Consider the following 21,970-nt stretch of genomic DNA (forward strand, 5'->3'; position numbering starts at 1 on the left):
CTCCGTTCCGGTATGAGCTGGGGGGGCGGCTGTGGACGTATCTAGCTAGCCGGAGCCTGCAAACAGAAAGTGGGCTGCAGGCAGGACAGACAGACCGCAGAGAGAACGGAAGGCAGCGGAGCAGCGGCCGCTCACACTTCCTGGGCAGACCAGCAAGCAGCCAGCGCCGCAGAGGACACAACTCCCAGCACGCCCCGCGCCGGCCACTCCCAGAAGGCCCCGCGCCGCCGCCCAAGGGGCGGGGCCTGCTCGGCTCGCCGCGCGCGCGCCTTCCGCGCCCAGAAGGCGGCTCAGGCCGCGTAGAGGGCGGGGCCTGTACGGCTCCCTCGCCCCCGCCCACTCCCAGAAGGCCGCGCGTCGCGACGGGGAGGCGGGGCGCTCCCGGCGTGCTCTACGGCGCGCCGCCGCCCGCGGGGTTTGAATCGCGCTGTCCGGCGTCCGGGCGGTGGTTCACGGCGGCGGCTGCAGGGGCAGCGTCATGGACGCTCCGGCTCTGCCCCCGACCTGGCAGCTGTATCTCATGAACCATCGCATGTCCACCTTCAAGAACTGGCCGTTCCTGGAGGGCTGCTCCTGCACCCCGGAGCGGGTGAGCTCGTCCCGCCTCGGGACGCCAGTGCCCCAGCTTTGGAGCGACTCCTGCCCGAGCCTGACGGCGGGAGGGGTTGGGCCCCTAGTCAGGAGCCCCACCCTCGCTTCGCACTGTGGGCTAAGCTGCTTTGCTCTGCCCCAGGACACGGGACGACTGCCTTGTCCTCGGCGAGGCCGCCCCACTTCTCCCCATCCTTCTGTCTGAGCCGCTAAGGCTGTGGGCCCCACTGTCGTTATGTCCGGTAGACACGGCCTCTTTCCACTCTCTCCAAAGAGGCCGCCCCAGCTCTCGGCCCGGAACGACTTCTGGGAATGATAGGATTAAAGCCAGGCTGTTGATTGTGCTCACGAGCTGTGCTGTCGTTTTCAGATGGCGGAAGCTGGCTTCATCCACTGCCCTACCGACAATGAGCCTGACTTGGCCCAGTGTTTTTTCTGCTTTAAGGAGTTGGAAGGCTGGGAACCAGATGACAACCCTCTGTAAGTCTCAGCAGGTTACTCGGCAATGGGTTTCCTGGTGCTCTGGTTCCATTGGGAACCTTTTGAGTTGAACTGGAGTTGGGGTAAAAACAAAAAACATTTTAATTTAGTAGGAGGAGAGCATGGTCTTCTAACTTGCTGTGTGTTCCAAACTATTCTTGAACCTGTTACATAGCTCAGACTAGTCTTGAATTTTCAATTTCTGCCTAAGTTTTTCTAGTACTGCCAACTTGGATGATTTTTGTCTGCTGAGATATTTGTATATTTGAGGGGTATGTAGCTCTGGTTATCCAGGAGCTCCTTCCGAAGACCAGGCTGGCTTCAAACTCACAGAGATCCACCTGCCTCTACCTCCCGAGTGCTGGGGTTAAAGGCGTGCACCACAACTGCCTGGCCTGCAGGAGATATTTTAAGATTTGGTTTTTTTGTTTTGTTTGGTTTTGGTTAGCGCTCACATGTGTGTCTTAGTTTCTGCTCTGGGTGTGGGCGTCAGATCCCTAGGAGTTATAGTCAGTTATGAGATGTGGTGTGCTGGGAACTAAAGATAGGCTCTGCAGAAGAGCAGCAAGGACTCCTAACCACTATCCCATCTCCAACCACAGATTTTTGTATATATTATTATTACTTTATGTTTTGTTTCATGTGTGTTTGGATGCTGGTGTTATGGTGAGTGTGGGTGTCAGGACAACTTTGGGGAGTCAGTTCTCTGCTTCTACTGTGTGGGTCCCTGGGATTGAACGCAAGCAGGTTTGGCAGCAAGCATCCCCACCTCCTGAGCCATTTGGATGGCCCAGATTTTAAAGGGATTTGACATGCAATTCCTTTTATTTAATTTTTATTTATTTTTTTTAATTTTTAAATTTCTGCATATGATTGTTTCGCCTGCGTGTATGTCTGTACACCATGTATGTGCCTGGTACCTTCAGAGGGCAAATCCCTGGAACTGGAGTTACAGATGGTGGGAGCTGAAGGGGACTCCCACACAGCAGGGTCTTCCTAGACCCTGGATTAGGCACAGACCACACCCACACCACCTGTTTTCACGGAGCTCCTTTATTAAACAGAAGAGAAGTTACAGTGGCTGCTTTCTGACTAGGGCAGAAAAACAGCAGCAAATGACCTTGCAGGGGTCTTTTGTTTGTTTCTTTTTTTGGTTTTTTGAGACAGGGTTTCTCTGTAGCTTTGGAGCTTGTCCTGGAACTCACTCTATAGACCAGGCGGTCCTTGGACTCAGATCCTCCTGTCTCTGCTGGGATTAAAGGTGTACACCACCACCGCCTGGGAAGGTCTGTGTTAGAAAGGGCTAGGATGTGGTGGTGAAGGAGATAGAAAAGAGGGAGAAGGGGAAGGGGCAAAGGCAGAGGGCAGGGGTATCTGCGCGGGACAAAGGACTGCCTCGATAGGGAGGAGACTCTCGGGCACAGTTTATAAAGGTAAAGGGGCACTCGGTGTTAGGATGAGGGGTTTAAAATTGGGAAGTTAATTAGGGGAGCCAGAGGGGACTTTTGATAGCTGGACTTGGGTGGTCTGCCTCGGAGGAGGAAGTGGTTAAATGAGGAAATAGCTTGGGGGCCAGCTTTAGAGATGTAATCTAATGGATTTTAGCAAGACAGAGAGATGGGGAGAAGGGCAAGTCCTGCCAGAGCCATGTTTGCCAGGCTCAGGCTGGCTACAGTCCCTTCAGGTGCTGGGATCCAAACCCAGGTTCTGGGAAGCCAGCCAGTGCTATTAACCATGAGCCATTTCTCCAGCTTTTCTTCTGAATTTGAATCATACAACGTTTTCTACTGACTGCTAAGGACTCCAGAAGAGAAGCTAGGTTGTGTGGGGTGTTCCTGGGATACATTTTGGACCTGATACAGAGCAGGGTGTGCCAAAGACAGCCATGATGATGGGAGATGGGCTGTCAGTGATGCGCAGCCACTGGCTCTTCTGACATGATGGTTTATTGATTTTTCTAGAGAGGAGCATAAAAAGCACTCGCCTGGGTGTGCCTTCCTGACTGTCAAGAAGCAGTTTGAAGAACTAACCCTCAGTGAATTCTTGAAACTGGAGAAAGAAAGAGCCAAGAACAAAATTGTATGTATGGTTGAGAGTAAGGACAGAGAACAAAGCCACTTCCCCCAAAGCCCTGCAGGCCCTGCCTCAGGAAGTGCTCCCACCCCTGGGGAGCTTGTGCAGCTAGATAGATAGGGGCTGTGCAGTCAGAAGACCTGAGTAGGATCACCTCACCTGAGGGGCAACCATTGCGGGAAGCCGTGGGCACAGGCTGACCCTCCTGTGGTGGCAGCAGTGTGGGTAGAGTTGGCTAAGGGGACAGAAGCAGAGGACCAGCTGAGCTTTGCTGCTTGTCCATTCATGTGGAATCCCTGGGAGGGCAGGTGGCATCGTGAATCCACAGGGAGGAGGCTCCCGTGCAGCCAAGCCTGAAGAGTTCGGTTGGCCAGAGTCCGTGCGAACACACCATAGTTTGCTTAGATGGTTCACTGCTTATCTGATGTTCAAATTTCACCAGGTAGCCTGTGTCCTTACGTGTTACACTTGGCAGCCTTTTAGGGGGAAGATTCTGGGAGGGGCTTACTGGCAGAGCACTGAGAAAGAGCCAGATGCTCTGCCCTGACCCTGGTGCTGGAAGGCCGGCTGCCAGCGGGCCCTGGCCCTGGTCCTGGCATTGTTCTGTGTTGCAAGGCAGAGGCTAGGACCTGCTGTGATGGTTATGAAGGTTTCTCTTCAGTTTGTAAGCTATGTTCGTTGGTGGAGGTCTTTATGAAATAGCTGGTGACAGTTTATTGTCAGGAGGAAGGATTGATTGGAGCATGCTCAGACACTCTGGGGCTGCTGCTCCTAGTCCCTAGTATTCATTTTTGTTACTAATTTTTTTTTTCTGAAGTAGAGTTGGGTTTAATAAAGATATTTAATACAAGTTGGGCGCAGAGTCAAGAGAAAGGTACCCAGAAGAAAAGACACCACCCAGTGTCCTAACTTCGGAACCGTCTCTCCAGACTCAACCTTTGTTTTTTTGTTTTTGTTGGGTTTTTTTTTTTTTTTTTTTTAAAAGATAAGGCTTCACTGCGTAGCCCTGACTGCACTGGGACTCTCTGTGTAGACCAGACTGGCCTCACCCTCACCTGACTCTGTCTCTCAAGGGCTGGGATTAAAGGCCTGCACTGCCATTTATTTATTTAGACTTTATTTTATGTGTGGGGGCTGTTTTGCTTGTGGAGGTCAGAAGAGGACGTTGGCTCCACTAGAACTGGAGCTACCTATGGTACCGGGAATCCAATCTGGGTCCTCCGAAGACCAGCCAGTGCTCGTTACCCGGAGCCCTCTGCAGCTCCCTGTGGGGCTATGGAGTGCTCACCACGAGGAGCACAGCTATTTTCCAGGGCTTTTTCTTGTCAGTTTAGTATTTTTAAATTAAGTTCTCTTTAACCCTGGCTTGGTGGTATAGGGGACAATCCTAGGGCGCAGTCTCCACTAATTTGGTTGGGTGAAGGAAGGGGATTGTAAATTAGAGGCTATCCTGGGCAACATGAATCCCTATTTTTTAAAAAAATAAAGCAAGACAGAACTTGGGGGGTATTTGCTTATTATGCATAAGACCCTAGGTTCAATTTCAAGCTATACATAAACAGTAACATTCCTTTTAGTAATTATTGTACTTAATTTTGTCACGCTGGTAATGGAATGAGGGCTTCACTCTTGTCTGACAAGCCCCTCCCCCTACGCCACTCCAGGCCAATGTGTATGTTCATTATTGCAGGCAAAGGAGACCAACAGCAAGCAGAAAGAATTTGAAGAAACTGCAAAGACCATCCGCCACTCCATTGAGCAGCTGGCTGCCTGGCAGTGAGCCTTTGCTGGAGACCTGGGCCCGAGTGACATGCCACATTGAAGCCACATGTCCCAGCTGGTATTTTAAAACTGGATGTCAAATACTATTTTTGTCTTCGCTTGGAAGTGGCTCAGCCTGTGTGCCTACCTCTCTTGATATTTTGGCTTTGCTCTGTTGTCACCTGGACTGAAGCAGTGAGGAAAGGAGTGGGTGAGGAGGCAGGCAGTCTCCAGTAACAGGACCTATGGGGGTGGGGGTTTCTGGTCTTGGCGTCTCCATACTGGTAGCTAGCACGACTGTGTGCCATAGGTGTGGTGATGTGTTGTGCTGGAGATTCATCTGTCCTGTGATGTGAGTTTTCTACCGCAGGGTAATGGAATAAAATCATCAAAAAGCGGATTGCAAACTCTGTCTTGGGAAAATGGCTTGTTTGTTTTTTTGTGGCATTGTTGAACTCAATCCTGCTGCCCTACCTCCCAGGTACCACTGCACTTGGAGCTTATAAATTCAGTGGTGTTTAAGCTGCAGTCCCAGCTTGAGCTGCAGAGCTGGACAGTTGTAAAGGCACTGGGGTTACAGCGTGATTCATGTCGGCCAGGCTTTTGTTTTCCTAATGAAGCCTCTGCAAGGAAGGTGCGATGGTTGTGTTATCCACCTGACAGGTCTGGAGTCGGCCAGGAGGTAATGGGCCTTTGGGCATCATTGTGATCACACTAATTGATGTGGGGTCCTGGAGAGCTGAGCATCAGGTTCGTCATTTTCCGTTTCCTGACTGACAGACAGCTGCTTCCCGACCTGACGGACTGCACCTTGAGCTGTGAGCACAGGAAACTCCTCCCTTCGAGTGCTTTCATCAGAATATTTTCACACATCAAGACATACATTCTGGTGACCTCCCCGAGGCCTTAGGACAGCCCTGTGCAAATAAGGGAACCGTGACACACAGTAGGAGCTAGGTCTCTGTCTGTTCCCACCTCACCACACAGAAATTGGAGAGTAGAGGGAGCAGAGCTAATGCAAGGTGTGAGAGCTCATGAAGTGCATGGGTGGCCAGCCCCACTCCTCTCAGCACTGAGCACCTTCTGTCTCTGGAGCCCGTACACCTACATGGTTCCTGCCCACTGGCTCAGTTGATGGGGCTCATCAGATCTCAGCAGGGAGGGATCAGACCCCATCTCCTGAAGTCAGCTTACAAAGTTCCCACTCGCTTTCCGAACACCAAGGGGGTGCTGGAAACATCTTTCCCACAGCAAAGCCCTGGCTGGCGGCAGGCTCCCTGGGCAGCTGTGTAGACGTGGGGCCTGGCCCCTCACACCTGTGCTGTTGGCTCTGCTCTCTAACTTCCAGTTCCTCTGGCCAGCTCAGCAAGTGGCGCCTCACAGACCTGTGTGTTCCACTTGGTTTGGGACCGCCCATCCCAGTTACTGTCCCCTGGTCGTGGTCACATCTCAATGGATCCAGCCAAGTGCTTCCTTAGCGTGTGTGAGCAGAGGCTTAGCTGCAGTCTTGTTTATCTAAGGAAGACGAAAAGCTGTGTTTCTAGCCTTTGCATCTTCTGGGCTTAGCCAGCTGCATCCTGCAGAATGGGCCTGTTGGGCAGTAATTTGAGGTTCTTCTGAGGGAGGATGTTTGCCAAGCTCAGTAAAATAAGCTATCATGTAGCTGATGCCCAGCTGCTGGAGGGTCATTTAGCTGACAGTTCCGATTGCTTCTCCAAACTCAGGCTGAATAGTCAGTTAGCCTGGGGCAGGAGGCTCATCAGCCAGATGGCTACCCCTAGAAACAGACTCCTGTTCCAGCTGTGAATGTGACCTAGTTAAGAGGCTTGGATACAGCCTTGCTTTTGTTACTCAAGATTGGACGTCTTCCCCCAGAAGCCCACCTGTCTGACGTCTGCGATGATGGATCTTGCTGGCTTCGAAGAGTCTCTGGCAGCCAGAGGCCGGCGCACGGCCTGCCTTCTATGGCTTACACATTTGATGAGACAAGTAACAAATATTGGGTCGTTCTAAAGCAGCACCTTTTCAGACTGTGCCCAGTGTCTCTTGGGTCCAGTTGGGAAAGTACACTGGCAGGATTCATTAGAGCCGCCCCTCAGGGGCCAGTGCCTGCTGCCCTGAAGACAATCAGTGGCTTCCGCTGCACAGAACCCAGGGTTGGAAGTGAAGGGTATGGACTGCCCAGCAGGCTGCCTTCCAGCCCCTTCAGCCTGAGGGAAATAGTTCAGGGATGGTGTGGGTGCCTCTTGCTGTCACTTCCCCAGGGTAGCAGTGGCCTGGGCATGGCTGTTGCCTACCTGAGATGGAGCAGGAGCATGAACCTTTGCAAAGCAGCTCAAAGGCAGGGGGCTCGATGGGAGGGAGACAGGACCACCGTGTCCATAAAACGACATTTTCTATAAAAGGAGCCTTTGTCAGACAGAAAGCAAGACTGGTTCCTGCTGTATCATTGCCCTGTGTGATGACAGCTAAGGAGCCTCAAGTTTGCATGATTTGCGCTTCCTCCTCGGCTGTAATCAGAGTTTGGGTTGGGCTGGGGAGTCTCCCTTCTTCCTGCCTTGGGAAGGCTGCTGCTCTCTGAGCACCCACTGGGTTCTCAGTCTTTCCCAGTCATTGAGCCAGAGCAGGGGTGTCTACAGGACAGGGCCAGCTGCAGGGGTGTCACACAGCAGATGCTGGCAGGGATGGCTTGGTGTGCACACAGAAAGAACAGCTCACAAAATACTGGAAGAATTCTGTGCTCTGTCTGAATTCCACTGGGAATATTGTTTTAATAACTTTGCTAAGATTGCTTTTATCTGAGGATATGTTCTTCAAGCCAAAAGCTTAACAGAGAGAAATACGTATCTCCAAACAGTCCAAGTGAGGGCTTGGCTGACCTGAGTCACACAACTCCTGTGTCTGCAGCTCTGGCCATCCCAGGACAATGATTCAGAGGCCCTCTCCTTATCCAGAATGTAGCCCAGCCCATTCAGCTTGACAGCCTTGGTTCCTCCTGGCTGACGACTCTTTATGATTCTTTGTCTCTCCTGCCATTAGCATCTGAATCCTGTCCTCAAGGGGTGTTTATGTGCTCTGTAGGTGTGCACCCTGTGAATGAGTGTCCTGTAGGTGTGTGCCCTGTGTGTTCTCTGTGAGTGCCCTGTAGTGTGCGCCCTGTGGGTAAGTGCCCTGTGAATGAATGTCCTGTAGGTGCATTTCCTATAGGTGTGTGTATGCCCTGTAAGCAAGTTGCACAGAAACAATGATTTTTCTCCCTGCTGCGGGGAGCTTATCCCATTAATCCTCAGAATTGATGAAAATCAGGACTTGAAGTTGAGATGCGGCACACCCCGAGTCGTCCCTAAATGTGCCCACCCGGGCCTGTCTGCACCCCACCCCAATCCCGCCATTCTAGGAGCCATTGGTGATTGGTGCAGTGGTCCAGGCACTGGCCGGGGCTGCTCATCCTCCTGGGGGCAGTCTCAGGCTGACCTCTGGTCCTCTTAGCACCAACCACGGGGTGGGCTTGTGTCGACCAGTTTGTGGCAACATTGGGATTTGAACCCAGCTTTGTCCCCAGCTCTGCCACGACATTAGATTTCCCCTTCTCTTCTCTTACTGCCTGGCCAGCACAGAAAGGTACATCCATTTCCTTGCCTACTTGGCCAGTCACAGTGGCAGGAAAGCCGCAGAAGCTGAAGAACCTCGGACACCGTCCTTCCCCCGCCCGCTTCTGCCCTCCACCCACCTCTGCTCCTAGCCAGCCTGCTCTTCGTCACCCCTCCCATGCCCTCTCCGGCTGAGACTTCTACTTCTCCCACCGCCTAAACCCTCATTAGCCTGGATCAATTCTGTCCTGAACCCTGACTGCCCCAACCCACAGTTCTCCTTGTCCCTGGCTCTCTCACCCGCCACAGCCCATCCGTAGATCCGATTTCCGCTGGACCCTGCATCCCTACCCGGCGGCTGCCCTGCTCTTGCCGGTATGGCCCTTCTGGCCGCCTTGTTCCTGAGCGCAGCCCTTGGCGCCCTGCTCAGCTTTGCACTGCTGGCAGCTGCGGTCGCCAGCGACTACTGGTACATCCTGGAGGTGGCGAACACCGGCGGCTCCCGTGGCGGCACTCCGCTGCAGCTCTCCTCGCATTCTGGGCTCTGGCGCACCTGCGAAGGTGAGCCGCTCCTGGAGACTTGCCCGGCCCTCCCGTTCCCTTTCCTCCTACCTGATCCACGTCCATTCCCGCCCTCCTGCCCCTGTAACTCCCTCCTCCTAAGCCTCTGTGGCATCTTGGTCTGCTCCTCAGGGAGTCTCTCAGTCCCAACCCCATCACAGTCGCCCCTCAAATTGCTGGGTGACAGCTGGGCTGCGAGGATTTGAGGAAGCCCAAAGACAGGTTTCTGCCATTATGGCCATGGGTGGGAAGTAGAGGGGGGCTGACACTATGCTTCCTTAAGTTCCTAAAAGGTTTCCTCGGGGGCCTGGCGGGAAGGTGTCATTGGAGGATAACAGGTCAGGTGAACCAGGGCTCTGCTCCTTGCTTCTGAGGAATTTGACAGTTTGTACTTCTTAGCCCAGGTCTAGGTGTCTCCATGGAGGTCAAAGGAAGAACACCAGAGGCTGGGGTCCAGCTGCCAGGGCCTCAGTCAAGAATTAAATAAGATTCCAAGGCTGTGGCACCCGTGTTGCCTAGCACCCATTTGTACCTTGACTTTCAGGGCAGAACAGCTGTGTGCCACTGATTGACCCGTTTTCCAGTGACAGCTTGGAGACTTCTCCCTCCTTACAGCATCTTCTCTGTGAGTCCTGGGCCGGTGCCATCTCTGCTCTCGAGGTCTGGGACCAAACCACCCTATCCCAGCCACCTCCCCCCAGCCCATCCAACTGCTTCTGAGGCCTCGGGGACCCGAAGGGTCTGCCCATCACAGCCCCCTGACCACAGATGCCGGAATCCCAGCCTGCCCACTCCTCCTCATACTTCAGTTCCCTTTTGGTGAGGACGTGAGCCGGCTCAGAGCGTGATGAAATCTCACAGAGCCCACAAGTCAGCCTTCTAGTTGGATGGCCATAGACAACCTACCACCCCTGAGAGGCCTGAGGGTGGGGTGGGGAGGGCATTGGCAGAGCCTCTCTCAAGCCTGGCCTCAGAGAGGGATGGCCACTGGAAGAGTCTCCTGTTACTATGGAGATGCTCAACCCTTCTGGGGACTCGAGCAGGTGAAGGCATGGCTGTCTCTGGCTCCTCCTCTGCCTGCCCCGAGCCTCCTCTCCCCACAGCGCTGCACCGTACTGTCATGGTAGTCCTGCCTCTGAGCCTCATCCTCATCGTATGTGGCTGGGTCTGCGGCTTGCTCAGCTCCCTGTCCCAGAGCGTCCCTCTGCTGCTGCTCACCGGTTGCTACTTCTTGCTAGGGGGTGAGTCAGAGGTCTGCCTTGATCCCTATTCCCCTCTGAGCATTGGAGAGCCTCCACCCACCCCACCCCACCCCAGCAGGGATACCCTAGGGCTGGCCTGGGAGACTTCAGCATCTTCATGGTAACTGCAGGACTGGCTCTGTGGGCAGGTGCAAGAAGAGGGGTGCGGGTCTTGACCCCATCTGCTCCTCTCTCCTACTAGGTGAGGGGTGAAGGCAGAGCAAGGCGAGCAGGGGCGTATCATCCTTGGCTCTGGCTCTCCTAGTCCCAGGCTATAACTAGCATCAGGCCAAGAGCTCCCTGGTGGTTCCTGAGGGCCACTTCAGCAGGTTAGACCCCCAAGGCTTCCAGAGCCGGAAGAATACTGATGCTCAGGACCCCTTGAGTGCTTCTTAGTATAGATTTGCTATAGCAACCCTAGGCTAGCTGTCACCAAAGTGAGCAGGTGGCCCCATAGGGGTCCATCTGCAGCAGCCTCTATTGCTGGGCTCAGGCCTGTGCTGGTCTGTCGTACTGTCGTGGCTGTGTCCATAATGGTGAGATCTCCCAGACAAGCCAGCTTCCCTCCAGGGGACACTGGGCTCTTCAGGAGACCTTTGTTAAGAGTGGATTGGGCCTGACATGGGGAACCCAAAGCCACAAACTAATGAGACAGGCAAATGTTCAGACCCAGGTCTCTAGAGAACGAAATCAGGGTAATCAAAATATTTGTGACAGCCTTGACCCAGGAGACTGAGTGCAAAAATCCAGTTAAGAAGACCCAGGAAGCCACTGGCAACAGTAATGGGGTTGGGGATTCTAACTGGGAAACTCCATGCTGTCATGGGGAAGCCTCTGCATTTTCCTTGAAGACACGGATGAGGCAGAGAGTCAGAAGGCAGCTTCTAGGGGAGGCTGACCACACCTTTCCTGAGCAGAGTGTACTTCGCCCTCAGGGACAGGAGAGGAGGGTGTTGGGGTCCCCTGAGTCCGGGTGTGGGAGCGGAGGTAAAGGGATCTGTAGCTGTCAGCCGAGGCTTCAGGGACCGACTGGGAGACAGGCTGTAAGAGGGGTCAGGCTGGGAGGCAGGTCGCCATTCCAGGGAGCTGGGTGCTGCAGGTGAGATGGGCAACACCTGTGCTGGCGCCTGGGGAAGCCAGAGTGGGGCTGTTCCACTCCCCTGCCCCCATCCCTGCCTCTCCCAGACTGCAACACACTAATTCAGCCTTCCCCAGATTAAACCCGTGGCTTTGGCTGCAGGCAGTCGGAAATCCACCCACTCCTGCCACACCCCGACACCAGGGTAAACCGAGGCCAGATAGTGTGGGCCACAGAGCTGTGCCTTTTCTGGCATAACTGAGTCCTGGGACTGTTTACAAGGGGGTTTGTCGGGTGAGGTCTCAGGATGGAGGGCTGGATCGGAACTCCTATGAACAGGGTGGTGTTTGAGGGGGGTAGTGGAGAGCTAATGGTAGGTCTGCCGGTGCCGCACTGAGCGGTCTTGCTGGACCTCTCTCCCCAGGTGCCCTGACCCTGGCAGGAGTCAGCATCTACATCAGCTACTCACACCTGGCGTTCGTGGAGACGGCCCGCGTGTACGGCGCGCAGCACGTCCAGGGCGTGCACATCAGCTTCGGCTGGTCGCTGGCCCTGGCCTGGGGCTCCTGCGCCTCGGAGGTGCTCAGCGGTGCGCTCTTGCTCATAGCTGCCCGGTTCCTCAGCCTGCGCCAACGCCAACGCCCAGGAACGCCCCAATCTGTGGTCATCTGAGTTCCAGTGTGGCAGGGTGGTGGGGAGCAGGAAGGCTCAGGCACCCTTGGCATTTGCTGGAATCCTAGCCGGGGAAGGTGCCCCAGGGGATGGCGTGTTGGAGAAGTACCCACCTTCACTCCAGCTGGACAGGAGGGGGGCAGAAGGAGAGCCATGTCTCAAATCATGAGCTCTCGATGGCACTGCCCTGGTGGGGTGCCTCAGGGTTCTGGGTGTTCAGGGGGTACTCTTGCTCTGAGGGGTGTAGCCCATTCCAGCCCTTGGGAGCTGAGACACAGACCTGTTCTGTCAGGAGCTGGCCAAAGGCTTCCGTACCGCTACACCCCCCAGTCTGAAACACGGTAATCACTCATCTCCCGTCACAGAGTGGGAAACTGAGGCCAGAAAACCCAAGAACAGACGGCAGATCCCGGTGACACTGCAGTTTGGCCGGACCCCTTGGATTCTGCTTTGTTCCCTCTCCCAAGGGGAGGCTGATGGGGAGGAGGCTTAGGGCTGGGTGGGAGGGTATAATCAAGGTTCATTGTCCAGCCACCAAGTGGGTCACTTACGAGTGCTTCCAGGCAGGGTGGATGTTCAAGTCTCAGTTCTTGTTCTGATGGGGGGGGGGAGAGGGGCTGGTGCCAGCAGGGCACCAGCCAGGAGCGTGTCTGAGACTGGCCACAGCTGGGTGAGCCTGCATAGAGGAACTTAGAGGAACTGCATAGAGGAACATAGAGGAACTTCTGGAGGCAGAAGCTCGGCCTGGGGATTTGGCTGCAGCTGGATGGGTCAGCTCACAGGCCCCTGCAGCCCACTCCCTGACTGGGACAACAGAGGTGGGAGCTGAATCACCTCTGGCCACGTAAGAGGGGGTAGACCTGTGTTTATTTACTGGACAGTGGACAGCTGTAGGTTAGGGGCTGCGCAGTACCCGAAAGCCCCAAACAGCCCTGATCCTGGTGCAGCTCTTCCTGAGTCTGGGATGTGTATTAAGGAAGGGAGTGCTTTTCAAGGCTTGGTCTCAGCAGTGTCCCCAAGCCACTGATTGCTTCTACAGATGTGGCAAGCTTACAGGGAGCAGGGGAGTCCTTTGCAGGGTTTAATGTGACCATTGAGGGCGGAGGACTGGGGCTGATGACAACTTCCCTCCCAGTTTGTGTTCTGGTTTTTGCTATTCCATATAAGAGCACTGCCAAGTGTCTGAATAAACCAGCTGCAATGTGTATTATTGAGGGGGGGGGGGAGGCACAGGGACAAAGCCTTACTATGTAGGCCTGAACTCCACGCCTCCTGTCGCAGCCTCTCTGGTGCTGAGATTTCTGGTATGCATCACCAGGGCCAGCCTAGGATTCTTCAAAATAGGTAACAGATACTCATTCCTCATTGTGTAGAAGGGAGAACACACACCAGTGTGCATGTTTCTGGCCATCAGTAACGTGCCCTGCATGCGTGTGTGCATGCCTGTCACAGACATCCTGCGTGTGTGTGTGTGTGTGTGTGTGTGTGTGTGCGTGCGCGCGCGCGCGCGCGCGCAGTCTGTCATGCCCTGCAGCTGTAACTGCCTCCTTCCTAGTGGGGTGTGGGCTGGCTCACAGGGAGCTAGAGCAAAGTTGCCGCCTCTCCCTGTTGGGCTTTGTGACCATTTGCTGAGGTGTCTGCCAGCTGGAAGTTAGCTTGTGAAGTCCAGCTCCACTGGTGTGGTGGCTTTAGGGTCTCAGGTGACACTGGCGAAGACTCACACCGTGGCTGCAAAGACCTCCACAATTGCCTGAGGGGATGAGCCTGTGTACGTGGGCATGACTTACTGAAGCTAGCCAAGGCCTTTGCTCTGGCGGGGCAGTCTCCTTAGTAACTGGCCCAAGGGTTTGTATCCTGTTTCACAGTTCACTGGGCAGCTGGACTGTGCTGCCCGGGGAGGCGTTAGCAGCTCAGAGCTGATGCGAGCAGACAGCAGGCTCCAGGGGTACCATGTGTCTTACATGGAGAGAAGAGAGACAAGTGGGGAGCTTGCCCACATAGACAAGAGCCAGCCAAGCCCCCCAGACAGCGGACTCACCCTTCCGTGTGAGTGTGCCTCAGTTCCTGCAGCCAAACGTGGGCCAGCTAGGAAGCCCCATGGCAGCACAGGGCTCACTACCCTGCCTGCAAATGTTCTCCTCTTCCCTTCCCTCTGCCATGCCATGGCTGCCTCTGGTCATCTCTCCTCTGATGCCTCCATAGCTTGAACCATAAAGATTCAGTGTCTCCTGGATGCAGGCCTCACCCCAGCCAGCGTCCACACATTATAACAGCAGCCTCCAGATGGTTGGGAGATGGGCTTTCCCCTCACTCCTGGGGGCACACGGGGAGAAGCAGACGACACCTGGCAGATCCTGTCTCAATCTCTCAGTCGCTGGTGCCAGGGGAGCCGACCACAGTGAGGCTGGGTGAGAAGAGGCTTGCCCAGGCATACGGGTATAAGGCAGGGGTACCAACCAGCCACCATGGAAACAGATGACCCATGCAGATCATTCAATGACTGGGAAGGCCAAACAAAGCTTAAACCCTCCAATCCCTAATCCCAGAAACTCTGAGAACTAGTGAGGGATTCCTGCTGGCTTAAGGTACTAGCTTGTCTGTGGAAGTTCTTGTCCAGCAGTGGATTGGTGGATATTGCCTGTCCCTGAAGGCGTGTGGGAGAATAAAGGAGAAGGCACAGGCTTCGTGCTATACCAGCACCTCAGGAGACAAGCTCTGGGGCCTTGGGGACCCCAACACCAGGCCCAGAGATATCTGGAGTCTTCTAAGGGGTGAGGGGAGAGACAGTCCTCTGCTGCAGGCTCCTCCTCTTTTCCAGTGTACTCGCTGCTGCCCAGACTGTCCACCACGCTGATGTCCCCGCCTGCACCTCTGATTGTCCTGCACACCATGGCGGCTTCTCTGCATCCCAAACTGTCCACCACGCTGATGTCCCCACCTGCACCTCGGATCATCCTGCACACCACAGCAGCTTCTCTACAGCCCAAACTGTCCACCACGCTGATGTCCCCACCTGCACCTTGGATCATCCTGCACACCACAGCAGCTTCTCTACAGCCCAAACTGTCCACCACGCTGATGTCCCACCTGTGCCTCCATCGTCCTGCACACAATGGCAGCTTCTTAGCTGCCTCTACCTGGAACTGGAGTTATAGTTGTGAGCAGCCATGTGGGTGCTGGGAATCTGCTGGGAATCTAACCCAGAGTCTCTAAAAGAGCAGCCAGTGCCCTTAACTGCTAAACCATCTCTCCAGCTCCAATGCTGAAATTATTTTTTATGTATATGAGTGTTTTGTCTGCATATATGTCTATGCATTATATGCGTGCCTAGTGCCAGTGGGGGCCAGAAGAGGGTGTCAGATCCCCTGGTACTGGAATTAGAGATGGTTGTGAGCCACTGTGTGGGTGCTGGGAATTGAACCTGTTGCTTCTGTTATGTATTTAGCTGGGACATAAAAGTACAAATACAGGGGCTGGAGAGATGGCTCAGCGGTTAAGAACACTGTTCTTCCAGAGGTCCTGAGTTCAATTCCCAGCAACCACATGGTGGCTCACAACCATCTGTAATGAAATCTGGTGCCCTCTTCTGGGGTGCAGGTATGCACACAGGCAGAACACTGTATACATAATTAATAAATAAATCTAAAAAAAGTACAAATATAGCTCCTTCAATACTTTATTTTATTGGGGGAAGGGTCACTTGTTCATCCTGGCTGCCCAGAACCAAAATAACCACACAGAAACTATATTAATTATAACACTGCTTGGCCCATTAGCTCTAGCTTCTTATTGGCTAACTCTTACATCTTAATTTAACCCATTACTATTAATCTGTGTATCGTCACGTGGCTGTGGCTTCCCAGCAAAGTTTCGGCATGTCTGACTCTGGCAGCGGTTCCATGGGGGCTCCCTGACTCCGCCTTCTTCCTCCCAGCATTCCATTTAGTTTTCCCCATCTATCTAAGTTCTGCCCAGGCCCAAAGCAGTTTATTCATTAATGGCAATCACAGCACACAGAAGGAAATCCCACATTATTATTTTACAGTCCATCTCTAATAACTATGCCAGTCACACAGGATCTGTTTGTTTGGAGATAGGGTCTCATGTAGCCCAGGGTTGAATCAAACTCTGTATCTGAGAATGACTTTGAACTTTTTAAAAAAAAAATATTTATTATCTATACAGTGCTCGGCCTGCATGTATGGCTGCAGGCCAGAAGAGGGCACCAGATCTCATTACAGATGGTTGTGAGCCACCATGTGGTTGCTGGGAATCGAACTCTGGAAGAACAGCCAGTGCTCTCAAACCCTGAGACGTCTCTCCAGCCCAACCTTGAACTTCTAATTTCTCAGCTTGCTAAGATTACAGGTGTGAGTCAACACACCTGTTTATACAGTGCTGGGACTAGACCCGGGGCTTACACACACCAGGCACTCACGCTGGGTGTCCCAGCCCCAGGTGTGCTTCCTGAATTCAGCCCCTTCTTATCCCCGCCCGTGCCTGGTTGTTCCTGACTGAATGAGGCCATCACAGGAGTGCCAGTGGAGGAATTCAGAGGCCGGAGTGGTGTCGTCATCCCCCAGAAGGGCGGGCCTCCACTAGGCTAATGGCTTGGACCAGCTCACTCCACACTTCAATCCCAGCCAGGGCACAGGGTTCCTGGTCCCCTGACCTCAGGGCCTCAACTGCCTCAGCACAAATTCCCACTTCCTCAGCGCCAGTTCCGTGTCCTGAGCAGACACATCCCGGTGCCACACGGCTCGCACGGAGTGTTCTGTCCAGGGAAAGAGCACCACGCTCACAGCGCGGCCAGTCTGAGCCACCTCCTCAGCGCTCACAGCCTGTAGGCGCTGGCACAGCTCAGCAGGAGGCCACCCCGCCACCTGCACCAGCACCATGTTGGTCTCCACAGTGTCGGGATCCACGGAGCAAATGGGTGATGCCAGGTCCCGGAGTCCTGGAGCCAGACACGGCGGTGAGTACCCGAACCCCGGGGCCCAGGCCGGAACCGCCCCTCAGGGAAGGCAGGAGAGCAGCCCAATTAATTATCTTGTGGGGAAATAGAGCCTGAGGGCTGATGTGGCATTTGAGAACATGAGTTGGATCCTGCTTTTCCACTTCTCTGGGTCTCAGATGTGGGGACATCATAGGATTGTTTTAAAATTTTTAAAAAATGCACGGAAGACCCACATTGGAGGCTCGGGTCTGTCTTGGTTCCTGACTCAGCTGGCTGCATCCCTGTGTGAGTGCCCGAGAGTGCCCATGGAGTAGGGCCTGGTGAGGCAGGAGGGCCCAGGGCCCATCCTAGAAGCTCAATAGAGGCTTTGGGGTGCAGATCTGCTGGGGCCTAACTCTGCTGCTGGGGACATCTAGGCCCAGACAGTAGGGAGCCAAGGGGCGTGGGGCGGGGACTGGTCCAGCCACCTTTAGCGAATCTCCGGGCATTCTCATGATCCCTTGGCAGCACCTCCTCTGCCTCAGCCAGTCCCACCATGGCAGCCGCAGCCAGTACTCCAGCCTGGCGCATGCCTCCACCCAGGGCTTTGCGGAGGCGCCAGGCTTCCTCAATGAAGCCTTTGGCTCCACAGACCAGCGCCCCGACTGGTGCACCAAGACCCTAAGGGAAAAGAGGAGAGAACCTGGAGGCCGTCCTGGAGGTGGGGAAGGTGGGGGCTGCGCAGCCCAGGGCCAGCGGGTCTGTTAGGCTCAGGGGTCCAGCTGTGTCCTCAGTAGGGTACCCACACCCCATCTGCCTACCTTAGAGAAGCAGAAGGATACAGAGTCACAGTGCTCCACCAGGCGGGCGGGAGGCACACGCAGAGCCACAGCTGCATTCATCAATCGCGCCCCATCCAGGTGGACCCGTGCTCCGTAGGCGTGGGCCAGGAGGCGCACCTGGGAGCAAAGGTCAGAGGGGCCAGGTAGGGAGGGCATCTGGGCTTGGCATCCTATTTTAAAGATTTTTTTTAAAAATTATTATTCCTATTGTGAATTAGTCTAGGATGCTTCTTCACGTGGATATTTGCATGATTGCAAACTCCTGTGGAAACCGGAGGCACTGAAGTCCCAGGAACTGGAGTTTCAGACAGTTGTGAGCTGTCTGATGTGGGCGCTGGGAATCAAATTCAGGTCCTCTGCAAGAGCAGCCAGTGCTTTTAACCACTGAGCCCTCTCTCCAGCTGCCTTAAGACTTATTTTTATTTTAGGTGTATGTATTGGGTATACGCCATGTGCGGCGGTGTGCCTATGGAGGCTAAAAGAGGATATAGATACCCTCCAGCTGGAGTTACAGGGGGTTTGATCTAGCCAAGCTCAGGGTATAGATGCCCTCCAGCTGGAGTTACAGGGGGTTTGATCTAGCCAAGCTCAGGGTATAGATGCCCTCCAGCTGGAGTTACAGGTGGTTTGATCTAGCCAAGCTCAGGTCCTCTGGAAGAGCAGCAACCGTTCTTAACCACTGAGTCCTCTCTCTATCTCCCCAGAGCTCTTGAGGAACACAAGGGGTCTAGAGTCAGAAGCCTGGTGGCTCTGTGCATTTGGGACCTGAGGAGTCACCATATGCCACCCATGTGAACTTTTCTACCCCTAGGTAGAACAGGATCCTGAAGCCAGAGTAATAAATCCTGGCCATTTTCAACCTAGGACCTATGACAGTCGGGTCCCTGATGGGCACATATAGCATGTGTCAGAGGGGATTCATCCCTAGGGACGGGGACAGTTCAAAGGGCACAGGAAGTCAAGAGTGCCCTGGCACTGGGGCCCAGCTGGGCAGGAGCCTACCTGGCGGAGGTAGTCGATGGGAAGGACCCGGCCCCCTGCGCTGCTGTGTGTGTTCTCCAGACACACAAGCTCACAGACTGGATGGTAGGAGCTCCTGAAACCCCGAGAGAGTGCCCTCTCCAGCTCGTTCAGGTCCAAGGTGCCATGGGGCATGTCTGGGAGGGGCTGGGAATGCACCCCGGCGATCTGCAGGCAGGAGAGGACACTGGATCATATGGGTCGAGTGGTACCTCCAGACAGGAAGTTTCCTCTGCAGCAGGGGCCACCTCTGGGCCCCAGAGTCTTTGTTCTGAGCACACAGCGTCCTAGCTGGGGAGGCTGCCGGCCCCTTGCCGCTTAGAAAAGTTCAAAAACTTCTTTCTGGAGTGCTAGTGCTCCATCTTGCCACTAGGGGGCAGTAAGGCACCGGGGCAGATGAGTAAATCTGGGCCCAGGCCCTCCCTCCCATCTCCCTTGATTGCTTCCCTGTGCCTTTCCCTTTCTCCTCTCTGCCTGATGCCTGGGAAGCAGGTTCCTACCCTGGCATCCTGACTGGCGGGAGGATGTCCAAAGTCCCAGGGGAGTGGTGCCTGGTCCTTACCTGAGCCACCCCGCCCTGCTCATAGACGTGGAGGTGGCATTCCTGCCCAAGGAGGACCTGGGAACCCCGGCGCCGGCAGTGACCCATCACTGAGATAGATGGGAGGAGGGCAGGACTTGGAACTGGGTCCAAGAGGGTCCTACTGCCCCTGCTCAGTGTGGTCAGGCTGAGCCTGGAGCCCCAGTGAGCTTAGACTGTCAGTTAGGAAGCAGCACCCCTCCAGACGCTTCCCTGTCGCGTGTTAAAAAAGGTTGGGGTGCTGCACAACTCTGGCAGGGCTTCACCGTGAATGCTGCGCGCTAACACTGCATCAGAGCGCCGTGGCCCACTACAGGACACTTCCAGCAGGGGAGAGCGCCGGGGTGCTGGCCCCGGATCAGGCAGCTCTGGGCACTAGCAGCACCCAGGAGGAAGAGCTGGGAGTGGCAGAGACTTGCAGACCTTACTCCTCCCATTGCCTTCTGCCCAGGTGCTCCACTGGCTGCACCCGAAAGAAACCCAGGGACGTGTCTACCAGAGAGCTGCAGACCCCAGCTCCGAGGGTGGGCGGACACTCACCAGAGATGAGGTTGGCCATGGTGTTGGTTGGCACAAACAGGGTCTGCTCCACCCCAAGCAGCTTTGCAGCCTTCTCCTGCAGTTCTGAGAAGTGAGAAGGGAGGGCGGGGCCAGAATGCCTATCAACAATTGCTCAGAGCCGCTGTGCCCTGATCCAGTTCAATGTGCACCCGATACTGGGTGTGATGGCGTACCCCGTCACTCGAGCACTCTGCTGAAGTAGGACAGCGGCTTGAGGGCAGCTGAGCTGCACAGCAAGACCTTGTTGTAAGCCACTCCCTCCAAAAAAAGTGAATGCTCAGATGAGAGCCCGGGGTCTTAGGGGCAGGGCTTGGAGCCCATCCACCACCTATGTAGTCTGTGGTCAGGTAACCATGTGCCATGTCCAGAGAGGGCCGGCCCTCTGTCAATCCTCTGTGTGCTACCTCCTCCTGGGCCGCAGTGCCCTGCCCCAGGCCACCGAAACTCCCTTGTGGTTTGGGCCTCCTTTCCCACCCTACCTCACACCTGTTTTTCTTCTTTTCCCATCAGCCCTGGCAGGTGAGGCCCTGCGGTTTCCCTGCAGACTTCCTCTGCACAGCATCACGGAGAAGTCTCTGGGGAGCTGGCAGGGCATAAAGGGTGCATCTGGTGGGTGAGCAAGCGCAAGGCCTGTCTAAAGTCTGTGGTGGCTTCCCAATCTAGATCCTGTCCCCAGAAGACACAGGTGTCTCCCTGCACCGTGAATGCTGCCACTCTCCTCCTCCCAGCCCCAGCCCCCCTGAGGTTCAAAAGACATCCGTCTGCCCAGACTCCCAAGGCCAGCACCTCCCCAGCCTTGATGTGGGGACCTGTTTACACCCCAGGTGTAGGCTGAGCGGAGAAGCTCAACATCTTTGAAGTTCCTGGTAACAGCCACAATAATCCCTGGGTCCACGAACAGGCCTCCGGGGATCAAAGCGGTGATCTGCGGTTTATGTCTGGACCCACACACCCCAGCAACACTAGAGGTCACTTTAACAGTGCCTACCGACCCCGGGTGGGCTTTGGTTTGCTGTCTCCCTAAAGCACTCCCTAGGCTATGAAACTTTGCCCCTGGGAAGGTGCAGCAAGCCCAGAAACCCCCCCTCATTTGGTTTTGTCTTGGTGAAGTCAGTCAGTGAATGAAAGAGAGTAATTCCATCAGTCAGGCCTGCCTCAAACCCTGGTTCTTCTCTGTTCCTGACATGGGTTCTTGAGCTCCTCTCTGGCCACCTCAGGGCCTTTCTTTGCCAGATTGGACAACACCCATCTGGGGAGTTGGGTGACAGTGGACAGAAGCCACCCGGTGGCCCTGTTAAAATGCAGATTCTGGCTCCCCGAGTCCAACGTGGAGCCCAAGAATCTGCATTACAAGGCTCTCCCAGAAAACGAGCAGGGGCACAGGGTTCATAGGTGCATCCTCAAATGCCACCAGGCACAGCTCTGCGTCCACGCTGTCCTCCCTTCAGCACCGCGGACAGCGCCCCGGGGTCACCTCAACGACCCCTGCCCCGGGCTTACTCGCCCGGCTCACCGAGGACCGTAGGGTCTTCGCCGTAATCGTCGTCTCCCACGACCGCCTCGGCCATGGCGCGCCTCATGGCCGGCCCTGGCCGGGTCACCGTGTCGCTGCGCAGGTCTACCACCTGGTCTGGGACCCCCGCCCAGTTCCTAGACCACCGCGCCCAGGGCACCTTGAGCCCCGGGACCACGGTCCGGGCCACTCTGCGGAGCATGGCTGCGAAACTCGCCTTCCTCTTCCCGCAGGAGCGGTGGACACTTTCTTCCGGGAGTGCGGGGGATCCGAGAGGCTGGGCTACTTTGACCCCGTGCAGACAGGAGCTGGGTAGGCCGGGGCACTCTGGGAGTTGGAGTCCTCTTTGCAACGCTAAACATTGTGACTCCTGCAGCATGCTGGGAATTGTAGTTCATGTTCGCCGTGCAGCCTGAGAATTTGGGAGCTTTGCTAAAGGGGTAATCTTTTTTTATTTTATTTTATTTTTTT

The 21,970-nt window shown here is 55.0% G+C and overlaps 3 protein-coding genes across 3 annotated transcripts; 2 read left to right on the forward strand and 1 right to left on the reverse strand.

Annotated features, from left to right (window-relative positions):
* Positions 1-405: 405 nt before the first annotated feature.
* Birc5 (baculoviral IAP repeat containing 5) lies at positions 406-5,298 on the forward strand. The gene is made up of 4 exons (XM_005350803.3): positions 406-589; positions 962-1,071; positions 3,033-3,150; positions 4,835-5,298. Exons 1-4 carry the CDS (start codon positions 479-481, stop codon positions 4,922-4,924), a joined length of 429 nt encoding a protein of 142 aa, XP_005350860.1. The 5' UTR covers positions 406-478; the 3' UTR covers positions 4,925-5,298.
* A 3,574-nt stretch (positions 5,299-8,872) lies between these two features.
* Tmem235 (transmembrane protein 235) lies at positions 8,873-12,047 on the forward strand. The gene is made up of 4 exons (XM_005350804.1): positions 8,873-9,056; positions 9,601-9,681; positions 10,160-10,297; positions 11,800-12,047. The coding sequence occupies exons 1-4, from the start codon at positions 8,873-8,875 to the stop codon at positions 12,045-12,047; spliced, it is 651 nt and encodes a 216-aa protein (XP_005350861.1).
* A 4,150-nt stretch (positions 12,048-16,197) lies between these two features.
* On the reverse strand, positions 16,198-21,878 carry LOC101980134 (probable low-specificity L-threonine aldolase 2). The gene is made up of 7 exons (XM_005350943.3): positions 21,500-21,878; positions 19,966-20,049; positions 19,408-19,496; positions 18,828-19,013; positions 17,805-17,942; positions 17,472-17,664; positions 16,198-17,004 (listed from the first exon to the last, which is right to left on the reverse strand). Exons 1-7 carry the CDS (start codon positions 21,876-21,878, stop codon positions 16,721-16,723), a joined length of 1,353 nt encoding a protein of 450 aa, XP_005351000.1. The 3' UTR covers positions 16,198-16,720.
* Between the last annotated feature and the right edge of the window lie 92 nt (positions 21,879-21,970).

The sequence above is a fragment of the Microtus ochrogaster genome, chromosome 7 (assembly GCF_000317375.1).
Source record: "Microtus ochrogaster isolate Prairie Vole_2 chromosome 7, MicOch1.0, whole genome shotgun sequence".
In the NCBI taxonomy this organism is placed as follows: domain Eukaryota; kingdom Metazoa; phylum Chordata; class Mammalia; order Rodentia; family Cricetidae; genus Microtus; species Microtus ochrogaster.